This window comes from Panthera uncia, chromosome D1 (assembly GCF_023721935.1).
Source record: "Panthera uncia isolate 11264 chromosome D1, Puncia_PCG_1.0, whole genome shotgun sequence".
In the NCBI taxonomy this organism is placed as follows: domain Eukaryota; kingdom Metazoa; phylum Chordata; class Mammalia; order Carnivora; family Felidae; genus Panthera; species Panthera uncia.
In genome coordinates this window covers 8136545-8162212 of record NC_064808.1, presented here as the reverse complement: position 1 = coordinate 8162212, position 25668 = coordinate 8136545, and the positions used below count along the sequence as shown (strand labels likewise).

The window sequence follows — 25668 nt, the reverse complement described above, 5'->3', positions numbered from 1 at the left end:
CCGGCCTCATCCAACAACCTGGCCGCCCTTCTCTGCACCAAACCGCCAGAGTTTGGGGCACAGGAGGCAGGACGTGAGGATGAGTCACGCTTCCTGCAGTCGGAGAGAGGCTGGGTCCACCAGACCCACCCAGTCCACATGGGGTGCCAGGCCTGCGGCAGCCCGCGCTCTAACCCACCCTGCAGAACCCCCCCCCCCTTTTCCACAGCGAGGCCCCGCTCCTGGGCCTCTTCTAAGTATTCAGCTCCTGGGAAGACAGGATACCGAGGCCCCACTCCGGGGCCTCTTCTGAGCAAATCTTCAGCTCCCGGGAAGACTGGGGGTACCGGGAAGCAGGGGAAGATGACACAAGTGAAGGCCCAGGAAGGTGTGGCGCGGAGGGAGTCTGACAGGTTCGGCAAGGCCCCAGCACCCAGCGCAGGGCCCAGCCCCACCAGCAACTAGCACTTGTAGATCCTAACCAAGAGCAGCCCGGGAATGCTCGGAAGCAAGACAGGTGGCAAGTTTGGATCTGACTCAAGAGGATCTGCCAGGGAGCAAACTGGAGCAAGAACCGACCCATCCTCACCCAGCTGGATTCCAGACCACAGCCCTGCTTGGCCCATTCTTCCCAGAACCCCCACTGGAGTCCAGGTCCCCAGCTAGATTACAGCCTTACCCTCTCCCAAGCTACCAGACCCTGTCTGTACCTGGAAAGATCACCTTCTTCCTCTCCCGACCTAAGCCCTTCTTTCTCCCACTAAGAAGGTGGCAGAAAAAAAACAACAAAAAAACATAAAACCATAAACTAGAGACCAAAGGTTGAGTGGCGACTGTTTCTTCGTATGCCTCAAAACACGAATCCAACTAGAGCTTTCCAGCTTCCCCTGAGCTGTTAACACACAGGGAGACCCTCAAAGCTCTTCAAAAAGAGAGTAGGAACAAGAACCTCTGAAAAGGGTGGAATAAAAATTAAGCTCAAAGGAGAGAAAACAGTAACCACAGGTCTGAGCAGGGTTTTCAGATGGCAATCATGACTACTCTACATTCCAGGAAGCAGCAGGGCACATTAAGAGCACGGGCGTCAGTGACACCCACTGCGTCCAAAATCCTGTCTCCACGGGCAAGTCACTTAAATCTCCGAAGCCCACTTCCTTGTTAGAGAGTAGAAATACCCCAGGGGTGCCTGCGTGGCTCAGTCGGTTAAGCGTCCGACTTCCTTCGGCTCAGGTGGTATCTCACGGTTCATGGGTTCGAGCCCTGCGTCAGACTGTGCCGACAGCCCAGAGGCGGGGGCCTGCTTCAGATTCTGTGTCTCCTTCTCTCTCTGCCCCTCCCCGACTTGTGCGTGCACCTGCATGTGTGCAGCCTCTCGCTCTCAAAAATAAACCAAAAAAAAAAAACCCAAAAAAAAACCACCCCATAGATGATCCACAGCCAGGTTAGGGCCAAGAGGGCCAGTGCCTGTTGTTGAATACTCTGTGCTTGTATTCCCACTTGTCTGAAGAATTTATAAACTATGACCCTTGGATGCCACCACCTACCTACCTTCCAGGGCATCTGTGAGAAATAACGCGAAGTTCCTTGACACTGTGCACTACTGTAGGTTAGTTCTTAGCACCATTTGCAGGCACTCTCTCCCTTCACTGGGGAAGGTCTGCAATCTGGTCCTCAAGAATTAGGTAGCTACTTGGGGCGCCTGGGTGGCTCAATTACGAGTCCCACTTCGGCTCAGGTCATGATCTCCCAGTTTGGGAGTTCGAGCCCCAAGGTGAGGCTCTGTGATGATAGCATGGAGCCCGGAGCCTGCGTCAGATTCTGTCTCCCCCTCTCTGCCCCTCCCCTGCTCACACTCTCTTAAAAATAATAATAATGATAATAATAATAATAATAATAACAATAAGGTGGCTACAAAACTCCATGTCCCTACCCACCCTAACTATACCCAGTCTTTCCCAGCTAGGCTAGCAGTCGGTCATCATGGTAGAGACAGGGTGAATAAAGTCAAAACTGAGCAGAGGCCTCTCTTTCTGCTCTTCCGAAGACTTCTCTCCTGCAAAGGGAGGTACCGCAGGCCCATAAAATACCCTGCTTTAACGTATACTAGTCCCCTTGGAAGAAGCCATCACTCACAAAGGAGGCAGGACAGGTAAGGGTTCAATGTTCAGTTTCCTTTAATGACCCCCATCTCCCTGAAGGGCAGGTGCAGGCAGCTAGGTGACGGCAAGAGATGTTCACTTGAAGATCTTGCCCTGATTGAAGGCTTTGCCCACGTGCTGAAAGGCCCCCTCCCAGGAAAAGTACTCTCGAACCAGCGTCTGGGCCTCCTCACTGCCAGGATCCAGTTTCCGCCACGTATAAGACTCGTAGTCCACCTGCCAATCTGGACTCAGCTGGGGAAAAAAAGGCCAGGTTGAGAAGCATGTGGTCAGGTTATCAGATACTGTCCCACACCTGTTCCAGCTCATGTGTTCCAGCTCAGACACATGTCATCAGCTCCTAAAACTCCTGTGACTGTGACGGCTCCTTCCTGTACATGTTCCTTGAACTCTCCTGAATGCCTACAAGGCACAGGAATAAAAGTGTGTCTCCCATACCCTTGCCCCACCCTCAAGAGACAGACTCCTCCCCTACAACTTTCCTCACCGGAAAGGCAAGCTCCTGGCCTCGGAAGACCCAGACTCCAGAAATGGAGCTGCTATTGTTGGTTCCAAAGAGGATGACACTGGCAAAGGCATTCTTCCTCAGCTTGTCCAACCGCTGGAACATTCCTGAAGGGGTGAGAGAGAACACGCTGCCTTTAGGATCACATCACCCACTACCTTGTCCTCCCTTCTTCCTAGACCCACCCTCTGCTCACCGGTGATGAGGTTGCAGCTCATGAAGGTCTGGGTGAGCTCTTCGGGGAAGCGGTACTCGGAGTACCACAGAGACCAGCCATCCTTATCAAAATGCTCCCAAAAGTACGGCAGTGCCACAGAGAGGGTGTCCTCGTTGGAGTATTTGCGCTTAAATTCGTCCAACACGAAGGTACTGAGTGGAGGGAAAAAGCAAGGTCAATGTGGAGGTCCTACTGAGGCAACCAAGGGCGGTCAGGCTAAAAAAGAAGCTAAGGGCAATTTTCACTTAAAATGTACTGGTTTAAAGAGGTCACTGGACTGGCAAACGGGTACAACCTTACGAGGGAAGAGAGCTAAAGGGGTATGAACAAGGGGTCTAGGGCACTCCTTTGCTCCCTGCCTAAATCGGCTGGGCTTGAGGAGGGCGGGACCTGCTGGGGGGCGGGGCGCGCCGGAAGGAGGCAGCCCCAAGAAAGGCACAGGGAACTGCTGCCCCCTGGCGGAGACCTAGAATGAACACTCCCTTTTCTTCCTGGCAGGCCCCTGGGGGAGGGGGGGTGCTTTCCCATTGAGTCACACTTAAAAACTGACTCACCCAACTTTCTTCCCCCACCGTTGGCCTCTTCAGGTTACATACACTACAATGTGACAGCAATGTAAGCAGTGAACATCTTCAAAGGGACTCCACCCCAGACCTTACACCCGTGGCCTTAGTCACTGCCCAGGAACAAGTCCGGATGCTGAAAAGCCCTTAGGTTCAGATTATTTTTGAAGCGATCTGGCTCAGATCTGGCACACTGAGCAGAGAAGGCTCTGCCGCTACAGAGAGGTCCCTCTTCTCACGGTAGCAGTTCTACTTCTTTTCTTTGCAGTTATAAAACCCACGATGCCAGCAAACAAGACAACTAATATTTTTATACACTTGCCACTGGTGACTTTCCAAAGATGACGTATGTAGTTTTGTGCCTTCTACAATTTATTAATTTGATACTATATCACTCTATATCTGTATCTTTTTACAAATGTTTTAATGGCTGGAGCGCCTGGGTGGCTCAGATGGTTAAGCATCTGACTTGGTTTCGACTGAGGTCATGATCTCACAGTTCGTAGGTTCGAGCCCCGCGTTAGAGTCCCACTATCAGCACAGAGCCTCCTTGGGCTTGTCTCCCTCTCTCTGCCCCTCTTCCCGCTCGTGCTCTATCACTATCTTTCAAAATAAATACACAAAAAAATTATTTAAAAAAAAAAGCCCTTACTAAATGTTTCATTGGTCCAATTATTCACTAACATAAGTAACAGTAACAAACCCTGGAGTTAGAAACCATTAAGTGGTGCGGATCTGCCCACTGTTGCATTGCAGCACAGTAGAGGCTGGACTTCAACCCTGGGTCCTATGTTCCTTCCCAAATACCCATCAGAGGCCTCCTCTGAGGAGCTTCCATCTCAACCATCCAAAAAAGGGACCGGGGATTTTTTTCTTCACACCTTCCCAAACTGTTGGAACTTTCTAATTTGTGACCACGTTGCATCCATTTCCCAACCAAATGACCACAGGCTCTCAACAGCTCCTGGAACAAGTTGAGCTGGAAGGCCTTAAAAGGACTAGAACTAACTCGAGACAAATAGTATTCATCTTTGAAGACATAACCTTGGTGATCTTAAAAATCCAGGGGAGGGGCACCTGGGTAGCTCAGTTAAGCGTCCAACTCTCGATTTCGGCTCAGGTCACCATCTCACTGTTTGGGAGATCGAACTCTGGGGCTCCATGGGGCTGCTTGGGATTCTCGCTCTCCCTGTCTCCACCCCTACCCCGCTCAAGCTCATGCTCACGTGTGTGTGCACACACACGCGGACATGTTCCCGTGCTCTCTCAACATTTAAAAAAAAAAAAAAAAAAAAAAATCCAGGGGAAAAATCATCTAGGTAGGCAGCCCAGTAGAGCGTCATGGCAATACAACAAATGGGTATTAACCAACATTCCCCAAAAGAAGAAATGCAAAGTTTATTAAAGATTTTCAGTTTATTGATTTGTTTTCTGCCCAGAGTATACAGACCTAATATATGTGAAAATCTCTAAAAATTAACGGTGTCTGTGTTACAACAGCATATGTAATTCGGGTTAGTTATCAGAGCATACTCACACACGCCCAGCCAAAAAGCCTATTCAACTCTTGACCTGCCCCTGTGCTAAGTTCAAAGTACGTCACTTCGGTTCAAAAAGAAATACATCTGTAAAGAACAGCTGCACCCGAAACCTTCCTTGGTCTTGTATGAGCTGCTAGGCCTAAGAGCTACACTCCAAGTTTCTCCCCAAACGGGGAAACAGCAGCTCCTAACGGTGACCACCCAGCACTAGGATGCTCGTCATTTAGAAGTCTCCACGCTCCTATCGTACCCTCCAGCAGCGTGCACCTTCATGCTGGGTTAACCCATAAAAAACCATTACAGGGCGCCTGAGTGGCTCAGTCGCTTAAGTGTCCGACTCTTGATTTCGGCTCAGGTCATGATCTCACAGTCTGTGGGTTCGAGCCCCACACTGGGCTCTGCGCTGCCAGCACGGGCTGCTTGGCATTGAGTCTCTCGCTCTCCCTCTGTCCCGTCCCTCCCCCGCTAGCACTCCCTCTCTCAAAATAAGTACACATAAAAATAATAAAAGAAAGAAAAGAAAACCAGTACAAAATAAGGGAGGCTGAACCCTGTTAAACACTAACAGAACTATTGAAAGGCCAGACAGCTTCGGGAAAGGCAGAGTGAGCAGGTGAGAAAAGCAGGGAAAAACAAGAACTACATATGTGGCTACGGACAAGACCAGTATCATAACGCTTGCAATTTTTTTGAGAGTGAGTGAGTGAGAGAGAGTGAGAGTGAGAGTGAGAGTGAGAGAGAGAGAGAGAGAGAGAGGACGCACGAGCAGCATGCGTGCAAGGGGCAGGGAGCAGAGGGAGATAGAGAATCCCAAGCAGGCTCCGTGCTCAGCGAGGAGCCCAACATGGGGCTCGATCCCACGACCCTGGGATCATGACCTAAGGTGAAATCAAGAGTCAGATGCTCAGCCAACTGAGCCACCCAGGCACCTCATAAGGCCTGCAATTCTAATGAATGACCTAGGGTAGTGACTGAGAACTTGAGTTTGGAGAAGCGGGCAAGTACTAGACGTCCCACCATTTTCACCCGAAAGTTTCCTCTGACCGCGCTTTCTTCCAAGAACCCCAACCTTTACTGAAACGGTTGGAAGTGGGTGGGGTGACGACCATCCCATCTATCTCTTCCTCCTTGAGGGGTTTAACTCCCCCCCCCAAAAATGAACCAGACAGGCACTATGGAGCCATGGTCACCCTCCTTTTTCTCAGTAAGAATTTTTACATTGTCTGTCCATCCAAACAGTAAAAATAACATCAAACGACACTGACCTGGTGTCAGGGCTTCAGAGCCAGCCCAGCAGGGCAGACGTGAGGCTCTCTGTATCCTCTCCCTGTTAGCTCTGGGGGCTCTCAAATCTGACTGAGCACGTTCAAGACCACTTTACCTCCACATCCAATGCTGTGCCCCGTCTATTTGCTAGAAAGGGAGTTCTTATCTTTTTCCCAAATGTAAGAAACGTACTTAGAATCTGCCTTCCACTTTTAAAATGGACCCAGTTCTTGGGGCACCTGGGTGGCTCCGTCAGTTAAGCGTCTGACTTTGGCTCAGGTCATGATCTCATGGTTCTTGAGTTCGGGCCCCGCGTCAGGCTCTGTGCTGACAGCTCAGTCTGGAACCTGCTTCGGATTCTGTGTCTCCCTCTCCCCTCCCCCGCTCCCTCTCTAAGATAAACGTTAAAAAAAATTTGTAAAATTCACCCAATTCTTGAGAATAAACTCAGAAGTTGCTTTACTTGCAAACAAACATCCTTCACTCCTGCACGGACACCCTAAAACTCTGGGCCCTTGCTGTGTAAGGGGAACACGCACAGGGACGCACTGGCCTTCCTGGGTCCCTAACTCTCCAGTATCCTTACCTCTTGGGCAAGTGAGCAAAGGGGTCCTTGGCCTTCGGCTCCGCAGCCAGCGCCTGCTCACATTCATCCATCTCCTCCTCGGGAGCAGGAGCAGCGGCCTTTTTCTCCTCTTTCCGCTCAGCCTGGGGCTTCTGCTTCTCTTCCCGAGAACCTTTCTCTTTCCTTGGGGTGTCCTTTTTAGGCTGGCTCTCTGCAAACTTTTTAGCTGGTACAGAGGAAGGGAGAGAATTCAATGTCCTGCCTCTTTCCATGTGCCTCTAAAGCCAGGCAGTGAGCAGGGTAACAGAGGAAAACTGCTGGGTGGGACTACGAAGGGGCCTAGGCCCTGCGCTGCCATCAGTTCCCCATACGTCCCCAAGCCAAGAACACGACCCTCGGCAACAAACACGCACCACTGTTGCTAGACGTGAATACGAACAAGGGAGGGTACGTATGCTTATGAAACAAGTTTCCTGAAATATCGGTCACTATGTGGGATACCCTACATTCTGTGGGTCCCCATAACCCAAAAGCCTGATGGAACATCAAAGGGTTGAGACTGAACGAACCAGCCCCTGCGTCAGGTCGCACGGCTCTTCCCCCTGCTCCGACCTACCGTCAAACTGGGCCATCTTCTCACAGAGTTTCACCTCCCCCAAGACAGCTCGGAACTGGGGCTGGTTGATGCAGGTGAGGAACCAGCGGTTGGTATTAGGGAAGGCCTGGCGGAAAGACGGCTCCAGGACCTGTCAGAACAGAAGGGTGGAAACCGAGTCAGTGGAGAGAAAGGTCCTGAAGAGTGTCAAGCCAGAGACCCTTGTTTCTTTCTAGATCAAAGCTCCACCTTCCTCTCAAGCCCCCAGATGGCAGCTCCCTAGAGTCCCCTCTTACCTGGGGGGCTACTTCCTGCTCACCTTCCTCTTTTTCACAGTACAGTCCAATTTAACGGGTGCTTGATCCCACCCCTCATTTACTACAAATCTACCTAGCACAAATGTTTACACGGCACATTACTCCTTTTTTTTTTTTTTTTTGTTTTAATTAAAGCTTATTTATTTTGAGAGGGAGCAAGAGAGAGGAACTAGCAGGGGAGGGGCAGAGAAAGAGGGAGTGAGAGAATCCCAAGCAGGCTCTGCACTCTCAGTGCAGAGCCTGATGGAGGGCTGGAACTCACAAACCAAACTCATGAACCAAGAGATCACGATCTGAGCAAAAACTAAGAGTCAAAATAATAATAATAGTAACAACAACAACAACAACAACAAAAGAAACCGAAGAGTCAGACACTTAACAAAAACTGAGCCACCCAGGCGCCCCTGGCACCTTACTTCTTTTACAAAGCCAATTCACACCAACATATTCCAATCTTCCAATTCAATAAATTTTTTTAAAAAAGGGAAAGGAAGGAAGGGAAAGAAGGGAAGGAAGGTAGGTAGGTGGAGGTGGGGAGGGGAAGATGCCTGGGTGGCTCAAATGGCTGAGCAACTGACTTTGGCTGAGGTCATCATGATCTTCTGGTTTGTGGGTTCAAGCCCCGCATAGTTCTTGCTGACAGCTCAGAGCCTGGAGCCTGCTTTGGATCCTGTGTCTCTGTCTCTCTGCTCCTCCCCCACTCAAGCCGTGTGTGTGTGTGTGTGTGTGTGTGTGTGTGTGTGTGTGTGTCTGTGTGTCTCTCTCTCTCTTTCTCTCTCAAAAATAAACAAACAAAAAAAAGGTGGGGCGCCTGGGTGGCTCAATCAGTTGGGAATTGAGCTTCCCAGCTTCGTCTCAGGTCATGATCTCACAGTGTGTGAGTTCGAGCCCCGCGTCGGGCTCTGGTGCTGACAGCTCAGAGCCTGGAGCCTGCTTCAGATCCTGTGTCTCCCTCCCTATCTCTAAGTAAAAAACATTTAAAAAATTAAAAAAAAAAAAAAAAAAAAAAAAGCGCAGACACACAGAGCTATCAATTACTCATTTTGCCAAATAAATAAGATTAACAAATACCATCTATGTTAACCACACGATCCAAACTTCAGAAGCTAAAGAATGTTCAATAACAAAAATAAGTAAATAAAAATTCAAAAGCAAAGAAGTATTTCAATACAGCACACGGTCCCTTAAACTAAACTCAGCTTCATAAACCAACTCATTTACCATCTTGTAGCTTCCTAAGACCAGAGGGAAAGTGACCTTGGCACAGAGATAGAGCACAGCAGCCAGCAGTGTTGGTTCTGCAGTGCTGGGTTCAAATCCTTCACCATTTATCAGCTACGTGCCCTTGGACCAGGTGCGAATTCCTCCTCACCCGCACAGCAGAGCAAGACTAAGATGATGCCTGCGAGGCCCCTGGCACCGTGTCTGACACAAAGTAGGTGCTTTTTTTCTTTACAATTACCACACTACTGCTCTGGACCAGCGTCAGTCCGAGAGCTGCTGCTCGGGACCCAGCAACATGTCATTTTCTTTGACCTGATAACCTCAAGAGTAATTACTACCACCCTGGTTTTATAGCTTACAGAGAAAAAAGGACTAAATGAATTCTCAGTCGCTCTCACTCACCTCTACCTACAACTTGTAAGTAACGAAACCAAGAACCGAACCTAATTCTGCCTCCACAAGATCTTCTTGACGAAGCGACCAGCTCTGTCTTTACAACCAAGCACAGCTGGCTTTCCCAAGAAATATGGAAACAAAACGAAACATCTTAGCTGCCACAGAGAAATCAGGACAACAGAACATTACCAGACTTCTCAGAAAGGGTTTGAAAAGCAGCATGGTACTCAAATCTGGAATTCCTAGAGTCGAGCTGTTACCTGAAATGACTCATCAGACTCATCCCTTAATTTCTAACCCCACCTACCCTCTGCCGACCCAGATTCTTTATAAACGTCACCTGTTTATAGAGCCACAACAGAGTGCAGACAACTGTGATGTCAGCCAGTGTCACACGTTCGCCCACCAGGAAAGTCCTCGTCTTCAGGTGAGCATCCAGCAGCCCCAGAATTCGCCTCACCTCCTCCTTTGCGTTCTCTGTGGCCTATTGATTTCAAACGACCAAACTTAATAGGGGGTATCCCCCCCTTCCCTGCTCCCCTCCCCCAACGATCAAACTAAGATAACTATTTCACTTACTAAGTTCTGGCTCATCCCCAACCCTTTTGCAATGGAGTCAGACTCTAGGATCATTCCAAATGTTATCGGACATTGAAGCTCTCGATGTCAAATTTCTTCATGGCGCAGTCTGGCTTAATTTCCCACTACACTGACCACAGTCCTGTATTTTTGGATTTGAGAAGGAACCTCAGAGGTCACCCGGTTTAACCACCCTCCTGCCACTGGGTATAGCTTTTCTACAGCAGGAATCTCACTCGGGACAGGCACCACCTCCACTGGGTCTATGTGACAAAACAACCCGGATACCGTCAACAGCCCAGTGCTCCAAACTCACGCCCAAGAGATTAGGTCTTTTATCATCCGTATGTTCTTAGCGTCTCCTCTCCTCAATCTATTTAATTCCTTACTCCCGACACTCAGGAGCTGATGCCAGCCCTGCCCCCGGCTTCTCCCCAAGTTCCAAGGCTTACCTGCTTGTTGTGGTGCATGATGCCCAAGGTCGGGAACACCCAGGTGCTGGCTGGGGGCACTATGTCGCTATCAGCAAAGCTCACCCACTGCACCACCTGGGCTGCGGCCTCAGGAGTACTTCCCCGCAGCTCCTCGTTGCTCACTGCAGAGGCAGAGCACAAAGGTCAGAACTTTGGGGTCATGCCAACACCAATCCAAGCCCATGAACGTGCCTCTCCTGTCACTCCAGCTCACCCTTATCCTCTCCTACCCCCTTCATTCCAGATCTTCCCGTTCCCACTCCCACCGCAAATTACCATAGTAGGCAATGGCGTTGCTCTCGAACACACAGAATCCATCGTCACCCTCAAATGCTGGAACCTGGGATGAAACAGTCAAGGAGCAGTGGGATGAAAAAAAAAAAAAAATAGTAAGTAAAGTACACAGTAATTTCTCACTAGCCAATCCCAGGCCCTAGAGTCGTTTGGGATGAAAGTTCTTTTCTAAGGCTGATGATCCTTACTAAGCAACTACTGACACGAACTATTGATATTATCGGAAACCCCAGAACCAAAAATATTTAAGTTACCTGGTATCCCTGGTATCTGAACTCACATGGAAAACCCAAAGATTTAGATATTATCAAACACTTCTGTAAGATCCCTCAATCAAATAGGCAAAAGACCAGAAACTAAATGTTGTCTCTTTTCTCCATATTCTTGAAAGCAGGGCGGTACTCCCCACACTACACAGATCTCTTCTGTTTAGTATGGTTAGTTACCCATCTCTAAAAGCCCCTCGGTCAGCTCATGGCAGATACCGGATACATTTGCACTAAAAACAGTCAAAACTCATTCTCTCTCCCACGAATAAAGAAACCTGTGAATTTTACAACAGGTCACCGAACAGGCTCTGCGTTATTCCCAACTATGTGCAAATACACGCTTGTCTCAAAATGAAAAATTTTTTAAGTCAACGCAATGTGAAAAAAATAAATAAATTGTAATATGGAAAGCGCCCTTTTAAAGATGGAGGCCATCTTCAGGCCTCCTTGGATTCTCAGGTCCGGAGACCCCTCTCCACCGTCCTACTCACCTTGCCGGCAGGAAATTTACGGAGAAATTCAGGTGTGCGGTTGGTCTGGCCAAAGTGGAAGTGGGGTGGTGCGGAGAGCACGCGGACCTGAGCCCCGCTGTACTGAGCAGCAATGAGAGCCTTGAAGGCCCTCCAGTTTTCAGGATATGTGTACAGGGTCTGTGGGGGGAGGGGAAGATGGAGACTATTAACGACAGAAGGGTCTCAGTTCTAAATGTCACCTCCAGGGATAAATTCCCTGAGTTATTCCCAATCGGTTCAACTCCCTCTGGTAAACCAAACTCTCTTCTATGTGTCATGTGTAATCAGAGTCCTCTGAAATACCGGGGACAGAACTACACACCAACTGCTAAATAAAGCTTGTTGACAGGGTTGACCTTCCCTAAGGACAGCTCTAGAAGCACTCTCATCCCCTCAAATGTATCTTCAAGAAACCCAGAACTTCCAGCACCCGCAGACTCCACCTGCCGACAAACAGACACTCCTCCTTTCCCTGGTTTCATTCATTGATGGTTGGCGAGTACCTGCCTACTCCACCGCTGAGCCGCTCATCCCTTTAAAGCACCATCACTGTTTATCACACACACCGACCGTTTCCAAGTTCCCTTCAGAACAGCCAGGCGAAACCGAATGGCATCCTCTCCTCCCAAATCAACTCGGTCTCCCCAAAAGCCCGTTCCTTCTTGTCACGCTAACTAACGTCCCCCCCACCCCCCCCCGTCCCGTCCCGCAGTGAGTTCCCTGGCAGTAGCTTCTCCTTCTCTTAGTCCTTCTCTTAACGGTCCAGCTGGGCTGACTCCACCGTCCGGGGATTCCTCTCACTTTCCAACCTCCCCGATGATGAACCCTTAACCGGAGACAGCCGTACCTGCCCACAAAGACCCTCGTCTTAACCCAGTCCCTGCTGGTGCCCCACAAAACGGTCACAAAAGTTGTCAACCTGCCCGGATACCATGTCTCGAAGCGGCAGTGAACCCGAACCCTTTTCTCAGGCCCCAGACGGCCAGGATCTGACATCTCTTTTCTCCACTACCCCAGACCCTTCCACCTCTTTGGCCTCCGAGAGCCCCAGCCTCAGTTCCCCTCCGGGGCCTGGAAGCCTTGCTCTCCCAACAGTACGATCTCTAGACCCCCCACCAGTTCCCCACTCGGCCCCAGAACTCCTCTGACCCCGGAGGGCCCCACTCGGGCAGAGGATGGCGTCGGATACCGTGACCTGGATCGCCAGAGCCGGCAAACTTACCCCAGCCGCCATGGTGATTCCGCAGAGAAAGGGGGTGGGGCTCTCGGCGCTGCCGCAAAGTAAGCCGTCCGGGAGAGAAGGGGGGGAAGGGGAGAGCCGTGGAGAAACAGCAGCCGCAAAGCGAGGACGGCATAGAAGGCATACGCACGACAGTTCGGTATCCCGCGGCGCCGAATTGGGAAAAGAGAGGGGTGGGGCCTGCCGGCCTGCGCGGAAAAGCCCGCGCCTGCGCAGTGGGACTCTCGACTGGCCCGCCCCTCAAGCACCGCCAATCCGAGTCCCGACGTGGAGGTAGAAGGCGCGGAGGGTAAACTGTGAGAATGAGCCGCAATCCAGGGCCTCCTCTGGGCGGCGACGTGGCACCGCTGCCAGCTCCGCGCCGCGCGGGGTCCCAGAAGCGTTCCCCTCCAGCTCGGGAACCCGCGGTGACTTGACGGGGATCCTGCCAGCCCCCTGACATCAGGATTGTGGGACACTCACTGGAGCGGAAACAACTCCTGCGTGGATAATTCCATTTGTTCCCGCTCTGGTTTTCTAGAGAGGATGAATGTCTATCCGGAGCCCAGGTCAGAAACCCTCTGCAGAAGTGAGGTTTCCTCGCATTAAATCACCATGCGGCTCCGGGATGCAGTTACTGCAGGAACGGCTCTGGTACTGGTCCTGCAGCAGGGGAGGGCCAAGAGAGAACACAGCGGATCCCTTCCGCTCGTCACCCTTAGGGGCAGTTTACCCACGATGGGCTGCCCTTTACCCACGCTCAGGTCGGAGAATGTTTTACCCATTTTAATAAGAGCAGCATGAATTCTGTCAAGTGAGAGAACGGTTGGAGAACCCTGAACCCCAATTTCAGGCCGTCACCATATAAATCTGGGCAGCAGGTAAACGTGGAGCCAAACTCGGTTCTTCTCACAGCTACTGCCCCAGCCCCCCAGCCAGCACTCCAGCTGAGTGGGCCCCAGGTGCAGGAACACACCATCATCACGGGCACTCGCAAGTTGTGACAAATGGTATGATGGAACAGGCTGACACACGTTTTGGGGTGGCCAAAGGCACCTCTGAGAAGAGGCGGTAAGGTCTGGGGAGGGGAAGTACTGGGTGGAAATTAGAGGACACTGTAGTGCTTATTAACTAGCAGCTTTATTGCCCCTTAGGGTCCCGGTCTTCACTTGAGGAGGTTTCGAAGTGCTTGAGGGAGGAAAACCTGTAAGAAATGATGGAGGTCAGGGAACAGGCCTTGAGAATCCTGCAGTGGGGTCACAGTGAGAGTCTGGCCGGCCTGGGAGGCCGACGCCACGAAGGTCAGGAGCGGCTCAGCCGCCGGCTTCTGTGCAGCACTGCCGGGTCCTCTCAGCTCCCGGGTTACCTGAGCCTCCGTTGCCAGCCACTCTGCAGCGCCGGCACCGCCTCGGTCTCTGTCCTTGGTTTGCTGCTGCAAGCGTCGCCGGGCACGCCGCCGCCCCTGCCACACTCGGTGCCACAAGGCACAGCGCCAGCTCACTAAGGAGAGGGACATCCCCTTCCCTGCCTCACCCCGAGCCCCTTCTCCTGCTGCCTCAGGTCCTTTGGGCCCCTGCTCTGCCAGTGCCGCATGGCCTGACCGCCCCTCTTCTCCAGGGGCTAGATGCTGCCCGGTCACGTGGGGTGGCTCCCCTGGCCGCCCAGGGCTATGCACGGCCCAGTCCTGCACCGTCTCTCCAACCTCTATAACCATTTCCTCCACCCCATCTTCGCTGGGGTCTCCCGTGCATCCCTGCTGCTCCTCCCGTCCCTCCTCCCAGCTTTTTTCCTGTCCATCTCGTTTCAATCTTTTGCTGGTCCCTCCCTGGGGAGACTCCTCAGGCCCACCTCCCTCTGACCGCAGTCTCTTGGTTCCCTGTTCCATATGGCATCCCAGTGCTTCCCTGAACACCTGGGCCAGGGCAGCAGTGAGCTGGGTGAAGGGAGCAGGGGGTAAGGGGATGGGCGTTGCGGACAGCAAAGCACTGGGGGAGCTGGGCTGCAGAAGAGGGAGCAGCCCCCAGTCCCGACCCCGGGAGGAACGGCGCTGGTACTGCAGGCTTCGGCAGTAATTGGCTGCCGCTCGGGAACAGTTCTGTAGCCTCCCGGCCACCCGGCTGGTCACATTGGCTGCCACATTGTGACTCAGGTCAAAGGGGTCCTGGAGATTCATGGGGCCAAGGCGCAGACCCTCCCAGCGATTAGAGGGCAGGCCCCCTGCCACAGGCAGTGCCTGACCCTCCCGCAGGGACAGCAGTGAGCCACGAAGATCCCAACACGAGACGCAGGAGAAGAACTGGGCTAGCAGAGAACCTGGAAGAGGAGGAAGACCAGGCAGAAAGGGTTACTTAGAGGCCAGAACCGAGACAGGCCTGCACTAGAGGCATTCTCTTAGAAGGACTTTCTTTTCCCTTCCAAGTAGCTCAGAAGAGTGTCAGAAGCCGGGCTCCTCTAGTCTCCATAGACAAGAGGTCCAGCCTCTCTCCCCGTGCCCCCAGCAACATCCTTCCCCAGATGCTGCTCCCTCCCCTTGCTAGCAGTGTAACCTTGAGCAGGCCACTTCATTGCTCCAATGCATGGTTTCTTCATCTGTAAAATGGCAGTAATACTAGCTGTCCCACGAGGTGGTTGTGAGAACCGTGCCTGGCAAACAGCAACTGAGCTATGTCACATCTACGTTTGTGACTAACATCATTTATTAATCCTTTACCGGGCTCCCCAAACTCACTGAGGGGCTCCTTATTGGTGCTGGGCTCCAGTCTTGAGGCATCCCTGGGGAAACTACAGTCCCAGCCATCAACCTCCACCTGTTCGCCCTCACCTGTGAAAGTGAAAAAGGTGAGGGTCAGCCTGGAAGCAGGAAGATTTGGGGGTGGTAAGCAGAGATCTCATTCCTGGGGTAACTTTAGTGCATCTAAACGAGATAAGAGGAAAGCTGATGCTACCAACATAAAGAAGGTGGAGGCCAGGCTGCCGTACCTGCTTTCTGGGTGAGCTGGGATACAGTGGGCAACACAGGAGGGTCCCTGGTCTGAAGGAAATAGATCACGAGCAAGGTCAGGGCGTAGTTACTGAGAAGGGGGCCACTCCCTGGGTAAATAATAATTCCAGTTAGATTGGGGATGCCATCTGACACCCTCCCTGGTTTTCTCAACCCTGGTTCCTGTACCTGCCTCCCCTTCCCTCCCTTTGCCCCAACAGCAGCTTTACCCCAAGTCTGTCCTGATTCATCCTCACCTGACAGCCCTCGACCCTGAGCCCAGCAGCGGAGGGTGTACACGAGGGGCCGTACTCGCCCATCCAGCTCAGAGCAGAGACTCAGGAAACGAGAGTTATGCAGGGCCAGCCTGGAACAAAGACCAGGGTGTCAGTGCTGGGGAACCCTGCTCTCATTCCCGGCTTGTGGAACAGGGGCCAGCTGGAAGAAAGCCAAAAGAGGGTTTCCCAAGTGTCCGCTAACACACTGGTCATGCGAAAGGGTATAGGAAAAGCCATCAATGTGTCTGGGGAAACACTACATCCTCTATGCCCCTCCTGGATAGGATATTCCAGAAGCGTGTAGTTACAAGACTGCTCAAAGCCTTTCATATGCAAAGAAACGAAGGGAGGGAGAAAGAGGGGCAAGGAGAAAGAGAAGGAAAGAGGAAGTGGAGGAGAGGGAGGAAAGGGAGACCTATTTGCATTTAACTTAGCATTTCCCAAACTTATTCAACCCTGGAACTCTTTTCTGAATCCCCTAAAAACAGTATTTCAAGGAACACCCTTTACATTCGTGAAAACGGATGCCAGACAGGTTACAAATGGCAGAAGGAGGGGATGGAACCCAACAAGGATAACCTCAATGCTCAGCAAGGCAGGAGCTTTCTGCACAGGGGTTCCCTCTCCACCACCCCAGAGTGCTCAGCTGCCCTTCCCCAACCACCCCACCCCCACGACAAAGGTACCGGTTACTGAGGGAGACGTCACCGTGGAGACCTGAAGGCCGATGGCAAAACTTGACCACAGGGCGTCGGGCAGAGGGCACAGTTTGGACTCGGTACACTCCAGGGACACAGCCCCGAAGAATGGATCCCACCAACTCCAGCATGGCCACCCCGTCTGTCTTCTCCCCCTCTTTCAGGGCCTCTGCTAGTTCCAGGGCCTTCCCCAGGTCCCCCTCTCCCCGGTCCTCCTGCAGTGGGGAGGCTGGAGGCAGGGACTGGGGAGAGGCAAGGGTCTCAGAGGCCAAAGCAGAGTCCGGAGTCTGGGGTGCCAGGGAAGAGGAAGGAGTTTCAAAGTCCAGGGCTTCCGAGTCTTGGGGAGAAGGAGGCTGTGAGTCTGGAGGGGAAGCTGGGGTACAGGCCAGGGCTTGAGGATCCAGTGGGGACGCAAGGGCTGAATCCAAAGATGGAGACTCTGGAGCCTTTGGGGCTGGCTGTAGATAGAAATGAGTTGAATGAATAGTCGCCTCTCTTGCTGTTCCCCATGTGGGCAACATTCCTCAAAATCTATTACTGCTTATGAGTTAGGCCCCACTCCAAGGGTTTTATATAAATTAACTCATTTAATCCTCACAATCCCTTTTCAAAATTAAAAATAACCCGGGGCACCTGGGTGGCTCAGTCAGTTAAGCATCCGACTCTTGATTTCGGCTCAGGTCATGATCTCATGGTTCATGAGATCAAGCCCCGCATCGGGCTCGGTGCTGACAGTGCAGAGCCTGCTTGGGATTCTCTCTCTCCCTCTCTCTCTGCCCTCCTCTGCTTGTGCACTCTCTTTCTCAAAATGCATAAACTCAAAAATAAATCAATTTAATTACATTAAAAATGACTTTTAATGCCACATAATAAATGGTCTGTAGTCTACCAAAATGTCACGGTCATGAAAGACAAAAGAAGGCAGAGGAACGGTAAAGGAGACTGAGTAAACAACGCTAGCCTGCTGGTGGGCAACTGATGAAGGTAGAGGACAGGCTGTAGACTAAAGTCTCATAACATTTTACACCTGCACCAGGTTAACATGTCCCTACTTGCTAACTGTCCTGCCGCTACACACTAGGACGCCTTTGTGCTTCCCTGATACACACTGGACTATTATGGGATTCAATGTATGCAACTTGCTCTCAAGAGATTTTTATGGGGCGTCTGGGTGGCTTAGTCGTTAAACATCCGACTTTGGCTCAGGTCATAATCTCACAGTTTGTGAGTTCGAGCCCCACGTCAGGCTCTGTGCTCACAGCTCAGAGCTTGGAGCCTGCTTTGGATTCTGTCTCCTCCTCACTCTCTCTCTGCCACTCCACTGCCTATGCTCTCTCTCTCTCAAATAGACTTAAAAAAAAAAAAAAAAAAAAAAAAAAAAAATAGTTTAAAATAACCCTTTTTGTAAAGTAGGAAGTATATGAAAACTCTGTACTTTCTGCTAAGTTTTCCTGTGAACCCAAAACTGCTCTAAAAAACAAAATCTTTTACAAAAATACTAACAACCTTTCCTATTCCAAACGCAGAAACTGTACATTAGAGATTAGAAAATATAGATAAGCAAAAACATAACCCCAAAATTACTTTATTGTATGTCCTTTTATATATTTTTTCCCCAAATAGGGTATTATATACACTGTTTTGAAATCTGATTTTTTCATGTTACAAATGCCATGTATCCTATGTCAACTCCTATTCATTCTACCTAATACCCATCCACATTCACGTTTCTCCAATTACAATAACCCTTTCAGGTAGCTTCTATTATCCCCATTTCACAGATGAGGAACTAAACATGAGAGAGAGAGGACCGTCGCTGCTGACTCTTCCTAGCTACCTCCCTGGTCACTCACCTGGGAGTCTTCCAAGTCACCCAGATCCAGGAAGAGGTCAAGATCACAGCCATGGACATCAAAGCTGTTTATGGAAGACCCAAAAGGATGGACCACACAGCCTGGGTGCCGGGCAGAAAATAAAGGCGGGGCAACATTAGAGAGGAGTATGGGGTGGAAGGACACGGGGGCACAAAGAAGGAAGAGCAGCCGGATAAATGCCTCTAGCTGAGGGAGAACTGGGGGTGTGGACTTGAGGGAGGGAAGAACAGGGAGACACGGGAAGGGAGAGGACTCACCAGGGAAGAACTCTGTGAAGACCTCCTGCATCAGGGCCACGACGAGGCTCCGAAGCTGCCGCTCAGCCTCGGACAACTCCCTCAGCCCCACGAGCTTCACCATTTGTGCCCCGACGTCGGGGGCCTCGGCTAGTGCTTTGGCCAGCTGGTGACTGTCAGGGGCCGCTCCTTTGGGGGATTTGGAGGCAGGGCTCTGGAACTCTTTCTGCTCCCGTGGCCGGACCCGCAGGCGGTGTCCTCCCAGGCTGTGCTGGGGCTGTGACAAGACAGCTTCTCGGGTCCCTATGTCCCCCATCTCCACGATAGCAAAAACTCCCTGGCAAATCACAACAGGGGCAGTGATCATGGTTTTGGAACCAAGAATCCAAACGCATGATTTGACAGTGGGTGACACTCTTTGAAACTGGGACCACCCTATAAATCAGGAATATCTGCTTAATGTTTCCGAACAGGGAATATACTCAGATAAACAATTCTCAGGGCACCTGCGTGGCCCAGTCGGTTAAGCATCCGACTTCAGCTCAGGTCATGATCTCATGGTTTCATGGGCTTGAGCCCCATGTAGGGCTCAGCACTGACAGTGCAGAGCCTGCTTGGGATTCTCTGTCTCCCTCTCTTTCTGCCCCTTCCCCACTTGCGCGCGCGCGCGCGCTCTCTCTCTCTCTCTCTCAAAATAAATAAACTTCAAAAAGAAAAAAAAAAAGATGAAGGGAATGGAACGGACACTCCAGAAATTAAACCCATACCTCTATGGTCAACTGATTATTTTTTTAATTTTTTTTTTCAATGTTTATTTATTTTTGAGAGAGACAGAGATAGAATGCGAGTGGGTTAGGGGCAGAGAGAGAGGGAGACACAGAATCAGAGCAGGCTCCAGACTCGGAGCTGTCAGCACAGAGCCCGACGCAGGGCTCAAACTCACGAGCTGTGAGATCATAACCTGAGCTGAAGTTGGATGTTCAACTGACTGAGTCACCCAGGCGCCCCATAGGATCAACAGATTTTTCACAAAGTTGTCAACACCATTCAATGAGGAAAAGATTAGTCTTCTCGACGTGGGGCTGGGACAACTGGATAGCCAAATGCAAAAGAATGATATTGGACCTCACACCACATACACAAATTAAAATTAATGAAGCAGTGGGACAGGGGGAGCAGCCTCACCAGCACACGGGCCTGAATCAGAGGCGAGGGGTGATGAAAACATTCTGGAAGGATGGGTGAAGAACCTTGTAAATATACTAGCAACCACTGAATTGTGTACTTCAAAAGTGTGAATTTTATCACTCATCTCACTTCTGCCCTCTGCCAAACACAGCAAAAATGTGAAACAAGGAAGAAACGCAGCCACTTGGACCGGCCCAGGCCAATCTTCCAACTCTGAGGAATCACACTACTCACCAGACTGCAGTTCAACACCAAGTTTGCGATCAAAGCCCCAGCTAGGAATTAGGTGTCTCTTTGCTTGGCCTTGTCTGCACACATATTTTTCTCAAGAACTCCACTGAAGGCATCAGGGAGGACAGGATTAGCAGATTCAGAAGGCTGTCTCCTGGCTATTTTTCTCTTCTCAATACCATCACCCCAAGCTAGTGCTACCACTTACTGAGCTTATTATACTGAGGGCTTATTACAAACCAAGCAGTTCACATGAACTATCCCTAAGTCTCACAAGGCTCCTACACAGTATACATTATTATTTCCATTTTAGAAATTAAGAAACTAAAAAGTAACTTGTGACTGCCTCCAAGTAAGGGGCTTAATCCCCCAAATCTCCAACTTCCCGGTGATGATCTCCCTCAAGGAACTGTTGTGGAAATTAAATGAGATATTGTTTGTAAACTACTTAGCACATGATTGGTGCATGATAATTATTCAATAAAAACTTTACTCCTTATTCTGGTAATAATTAAGAGCCTCAGAAACTTGAGGTTTAAGCTCAGAAAAAGGTCATTCTTTACAACTGAAGCAAATATGAACAAAAATGAAGGTACTGAGTTTTCTGAGGAATTAGTCTGGGGCAGACACTGCCAAGTGCTCACCCAATAAATACACCTTCTCCTTTTTTTTTTTTTTTTTTTTTTTTTTTTTGAGAGACAGAGGGTGCAAGTGAGCAAGGGGCAGAGAGAGCGCGAGAGAGAAGCAGGGCTCACCAGAAGCGGGGCTCCAGTTTCTACCCAAAGGAGGGCTGCTGTTCACCTGAAGCAGGGCTTGTGCTCACCCAATGCAGGACTCACCTGATGTGGGACTCGAACTCAGGAACTGTGAGATCATGACCTTAGCCGAAGTCAGATGCTTAACAACTTAGCCACCCAGATGCCCTCTCCATTTCTTTCTTACTAACAGAACCCTGATTCTTGTTCAAAAGGGCAAGGTGCCCAGCTAAAAAAACATTTCCCAGTCTTGCCTGTAGCTAGGGGTAACCATGGGATAGAATTCAGGCCTATGAGATATACAAAGTCTAATGAAGAGGCGTGTGGAAAATTTTTCCTAGAAAATAAAGAAAATCAGAGGAGGGGAGCCTGGGTGGCTCAGTTGGTTAAGCTTCCAACTCTTGATTTCGGATCAGGTCATGATCTCACAATTTGTAAGATCATGTCAGCACGGAGCCCACTTGGGATTTTCTCTCTCCTCTCTCTCTCTCTCTCAAGGTAAATTTGCAAGCATTAAAAAAATAAAAGAAAAGCAGGGGAATAAAGTCAGGCTCATATGGCACTAGCCTTTTTAAACTGTCCTTCAGTCTTTCATTCATTCATTCATTCATTTTGAGAGAGAGAGAGAGAGAGAGAGAGAGAGAGAGAGAGAGAGAGAATCCTAAGCAGGCCCCATGCTCAGCTCAGAGCCCAAAGCAGAATTCAATCCCCATGACCCTAGGATCATGACTTGAACCAAAACCAAGAGTCGGATGTTGAACCTCCAACTGAGCCACCCAGGCACCCCAGCCTGCCCCTTTTCCTTACCTGAAGATGTGCAAGCAGCATTATCACAACTAAGAAGTGAGAGCCACTTGCCAATTAATGACAGAGCAGGAAAACAGTACAGTCCTAGACTGCCCAGGTCTGGACTTCTTGTTACAAAGAACAATTAGATGCACCTGGGTGGCTCAGTCGGTTGAGCATCTGACTTTGGCTCAGGTCACGATCTCACAGTTCAGGAGTTCGAGCCCAGCATCAGGCTGTCTGTTGTCTGCTGTTGGCACAGAGCCCGCCGTGGATCCTCTATCCCCCTCTCTCTCTGCCCCTCCCCTGCTTGCACTGTCTCTCTCAAATAAACTTAAAGAAGAAGAAGAAGAAGAAGAAGAAGAAGAAGAAGAATTATTATTAAACCCCTTTTGTTTAAGCCACTGTGGGTCCATTGCTGAACGCAATCGCTAAGGAAAACACACCCCAGCCCGTCCTAAGAGAAGACATGGGCAGTCAAAGCCATGCCTGTATAACGAGAGCACAACCTCAGAACTATAATATGATGACACAACACAGCAGTACAATACTGAACTTTTTTCAAAGGACTAACGAGAAACTGACAAAAGGTCTGCCTGGAAGACAAAAAGGACCACAAAGAACAAGCCTGTTTGTCTAGCACTGTCCAGAGAACAGGGTATTTTGGCCAGCTAACATTAGTATCTCTCACTGGAAGTTAATAAAACTGCTAGCTGTTTTATCAACCAGTCTCTTGTGGGGTTAGGACAGATCTCCCAATGGTGTGGCCTCAAAGCACCTGCTTCGTTGTAATTACGTTATTCACAAAACTGTAAGCTCTGTGCCTGCAGAGATCAGATCTATCCTATTCGTGACTGAAAATGCAGCTCTACGCATGGTGCCCAGTACAAAGTCAGCAGTTAATATTTGGCAAGTCAAATGAAGATTGACTGAATAAATAAATGACCAGTAAGTCCCCCAGTGACTAACTCTGGTGAACTGATAAAACCCAAGCAGGGGCTGGGGCGGGGAAGCTCACAAAGCTGGACTGGCCCAAGTACTGTGGTATCCACGAAGGACAAGCCCACCAAGGATGAGGCACCAGCTGAAACAGGGCTGCTGGTTTCTCCCTCATTTCTTTTTGTATGTGGCACACCTGACTCGTTCTTTACACCAATAGCCATTCACTCTACCTTGTCCTTGTCCATGACGACACTAGCCACGGGTCCGAATGCCTGGAAGTACTCAGAAAGCTGCGCAGAATCCACATCCCGGGGAAAGCCACTGACAAACACACTCCGAAGACCCTGGGCCTTTCGGGCAGCTCGTAGTTCTACCAGGTGCCGGTGCTTCCGGCCTCCCAAATGGGCATCTAGGCTGGGTCCTGCAAAGATAAACATGAAACAAAAACATCCAAATCACTCTTCGGTGGACTTAAATGCATACCTAAATCCTACTAATCCTTCCAAGCCATAGGAAGTGTGATCTTTGAATAAACAAAGTCCTAGCTCTTTTCACCTTCCTGTCTTGTCCATTTGTCTATATAATGCATTCTAAGCGGTTCCCCAGAGAGCTAGCTACCACTTTTTCTTAAACCATCTCTAAGTGCTAGAGCAACACCTGCAAATTGTAAAGAAATCAACGGGAAGCTTATCCAGGTCATATACAGAGGAACTAAATAAAACAGGACCCTAGACTATTCCCTCATGAATCATCCCTAGGTATGGTATAGAGATTGAAAGTGCAAGATCTGAAGTCACACTGCCCAAGTTTAATTCTCAGCTCCAGCAAGCTGTGTGAGATCTTGGGCAAGTTACTTAACCTCTCTGTGCATCTCTGTGCACACACAAAATTAAGATATTAACAGTACCACACAGGTATTATGCCTCTAAGAGTACTTGGCAGAGTCTGGTACATGTGGACCACGGGAAAAGTTTAGCTGCTATTATTATTATTATTATTATTATTATTTTATTAAATTTTGGGTCAGCTGCTTATTGTCACCAATGTATATGTGGGGCCAGGGAAGACTATCTTGGATTTCTGGCTTGCCCTAGGGGACAAAGAGTGGTAATGTCATTCACAAAGAAAAAGAATGGAAGATCTGTTTAAGGAAGATCATGATTCCAGTTTAGGAAAGATCGCGATTCCAGACTTCAAAAGTGGAATTTGAGGTTTCATGGAGTCCCCTGCGCTGTCATACAAGAGTCCTGTCGATTCTGCCAAATCCACTTTCTCATCACGCATGCCCTGCTACCCTGCTACCTCACCCATCTCTGCCTTTGCCTAGCTCCTCCGTAGGGCTACCCTGAGTTAAGTGCTACTTTCTCAGTGATCCTACAGCTGTCTAAACGTATCTCTAGAGCTCTGGAATTGTCTGCATCTCTAGATGGTGAGCTCCTTCACCTCTAAATCCCCTCACCCCACCCGAGAGCCCAGCCGAGTAACAGGCACAAAGGGGGCGTCCAACAGATGACGGTGATAGAGGGAATAAGATCATGACACTTTAGTTGTAGAGATTTCGGATACTAGGGATGAGGGGGCAAAGTGGTGGGGCTTTCCCCACTCTCCAATCCCTTCGTACAGGCGGAGTGAAAACCGAGGTGAGTGACCCTACCAACCGACTTGACAAAAACTAGGACCCGAAGACGAAAACTCACGACCACCCCCTCACAAGCCACCGCTTACGGTTGGCTGTAGTAACGTGGCAGAGGCAGCAGCGGAAACCCCCACGAGGCAGCGATTGGACATCCGAATACACTGCCGCCATCGCGACTCTCCAGTACGGACAACACACAACCACTTCTGCCACCACCGGAACTCACGCCTACAAATCGCAGCGCGCTTGGAAGCAACTTCCGCCAGTCCAATAGGAAATGACGTAGCAAGGCCAATCGCGCAGGCACACTCCTCCGGCAACTGAGTCCCTAAGGCTCCGGGTTCCGTTTCCACCCGCCTTTAAGTCTTCACCCGCTTCTGGAAAAGCCGCCCATCTTTGATACTTATCTGCATGCGGTAAGCCGATTGGTGTGCTCTGAGCCACTTAGGCGTTGATTGGCCCAAGGCTTCATGAATATTCATAGAGTGGCCACAAAAACCGGCGCCGGTGGGGGTTTGAAGCCTGAGTGCTCTATCCTTGCTGGGAGTTCGGGAGTGTGCTGCTTGTACCTTCTTTCAAGAGGCGGTTAGAGACCCGCGGCGCTGCATCATCCTCTCTCCTTTTTCACCTGGCGAATAAAGGCGGAGGATGAGCCGACTTCACAAAACTCAAGGCTGCCCCTGGACTCCCAAGTTCCTTAGGGCTGTTACTCTCTCCTTCTGCCCTCTGTCCTTCCCTAAAATGGGCGTTCAGGGACCACTTCCTAGCCCTGGTTGGGGAGCTCTGCCCCTGTGGGCACCCTCTAGACTCCACTCAGCCACAGCCAGATCGCTGCGGTCCCGGTGAGTCAGGCTTTCCTTCCGCAATAGTGGGCTGCGTGAAGTGTACTCACGAGGCGCCAGAGCCACCGGCCCCCTTCAAGGCAGGCGATGGAACCTACCATGTGACAGCTGAGTGGAGACATTGGAGGGAAAAAATGCTTCTTTCCCCAGACTGGTAGAGTGGTCAGTTCCTCCCGATACTGCCGGGGTGTAAGCTCAGAATGGGGAGAGTAAAGGAGCTGGGGAGGCCCTGGGGACAGAGAACATGACATGGAGAAGACTCTCAGATGGGCTAAGCAGTTCCTGCTGCGGCTGTCAGCGCACAGCTTCGGACTGCGGAAAGCGCCCTGGACCTGAAGCAGACGTCTCAAGATCCGAAACCTTAAGCAAAGTCTCAACTGCTGAGTCTGTTCCCCTATCTATCTCTAAAGTGTGGAAGGAACACGTACAACAGGCTTAACCTCTTATTCACTCTCCGAAGGTGCTCCTCCTGTTGGGCCCTGCTAAGGCTTGTTTCCCAAACCCAAAAAGGCAGGAGACAGCACTAGAGTGGAGCTCAGGCCAAGGCAG

The 25668-nt window shown here is 50.4% G+C and overlaps 2 protein-coding genes across 2 annotated transcripts; both read right to left on the bottom strand.

Annotated features, from left to right (window-relative positions):
• Positions 1-2135: 2135 nt before the first annotated feature.
• EEF1G (eukaryotic translation elongation factor 1 gamma) lies at positions 2136-12781 on the bottom strand. Its single transcript, XM_049644867.1, has 10 exons — positions 12677-12781; positions 11434-11592; positions 10656-10719; positions 10359-10501; positions 9668-9811; positions 7412-7541; positions 6817-7021; positions 2840-3012; positions 2626-2750; positions 2136-2372 (listed from the first exon to the last, which is right to left on the bottom strand). The coding sequence occupies exons 1-10, from the start codon at positions 12686-12688 to the stop codon at positions 2214-2216; spliced, it is 1314 nt and encodes a 437-aa protein (XP_049500824.1). The 5' UTR covers positions 12689-12781; the 3' UTR covers positions 2136-2213.
• Positions 12782-13794: 1013 nt separating this feature from the next.
• Positions 13795-24656, bottom strand: TUT1 (terminal uridylyl transferase 1, U6 snRNA-specific). The gene is made up of 9 exons (XM_049644865.1): positions 24367-24656; positions 22872-23062; positions 18761-19076; positions 18483-18583; positions 16618-17087; positions 15911-16020; positions 15653-15763; positions 15402-15494; positions 13795-14986 (listed from the first exon to the last, which is right to left on the bottom strand). Exons 1-9 carry the CDS (start codon positions 24446-24448, stop codon positions 13839-13841), a joined length of 2622 nt encoding a protein of 873 aa, XP_049500822.1. The 5' UTR covers positions 24449-24656; the 3' UTR covers positions 13795-13838.
• Positions 24657-25668: the final 1012 nt, after the last annotated feature.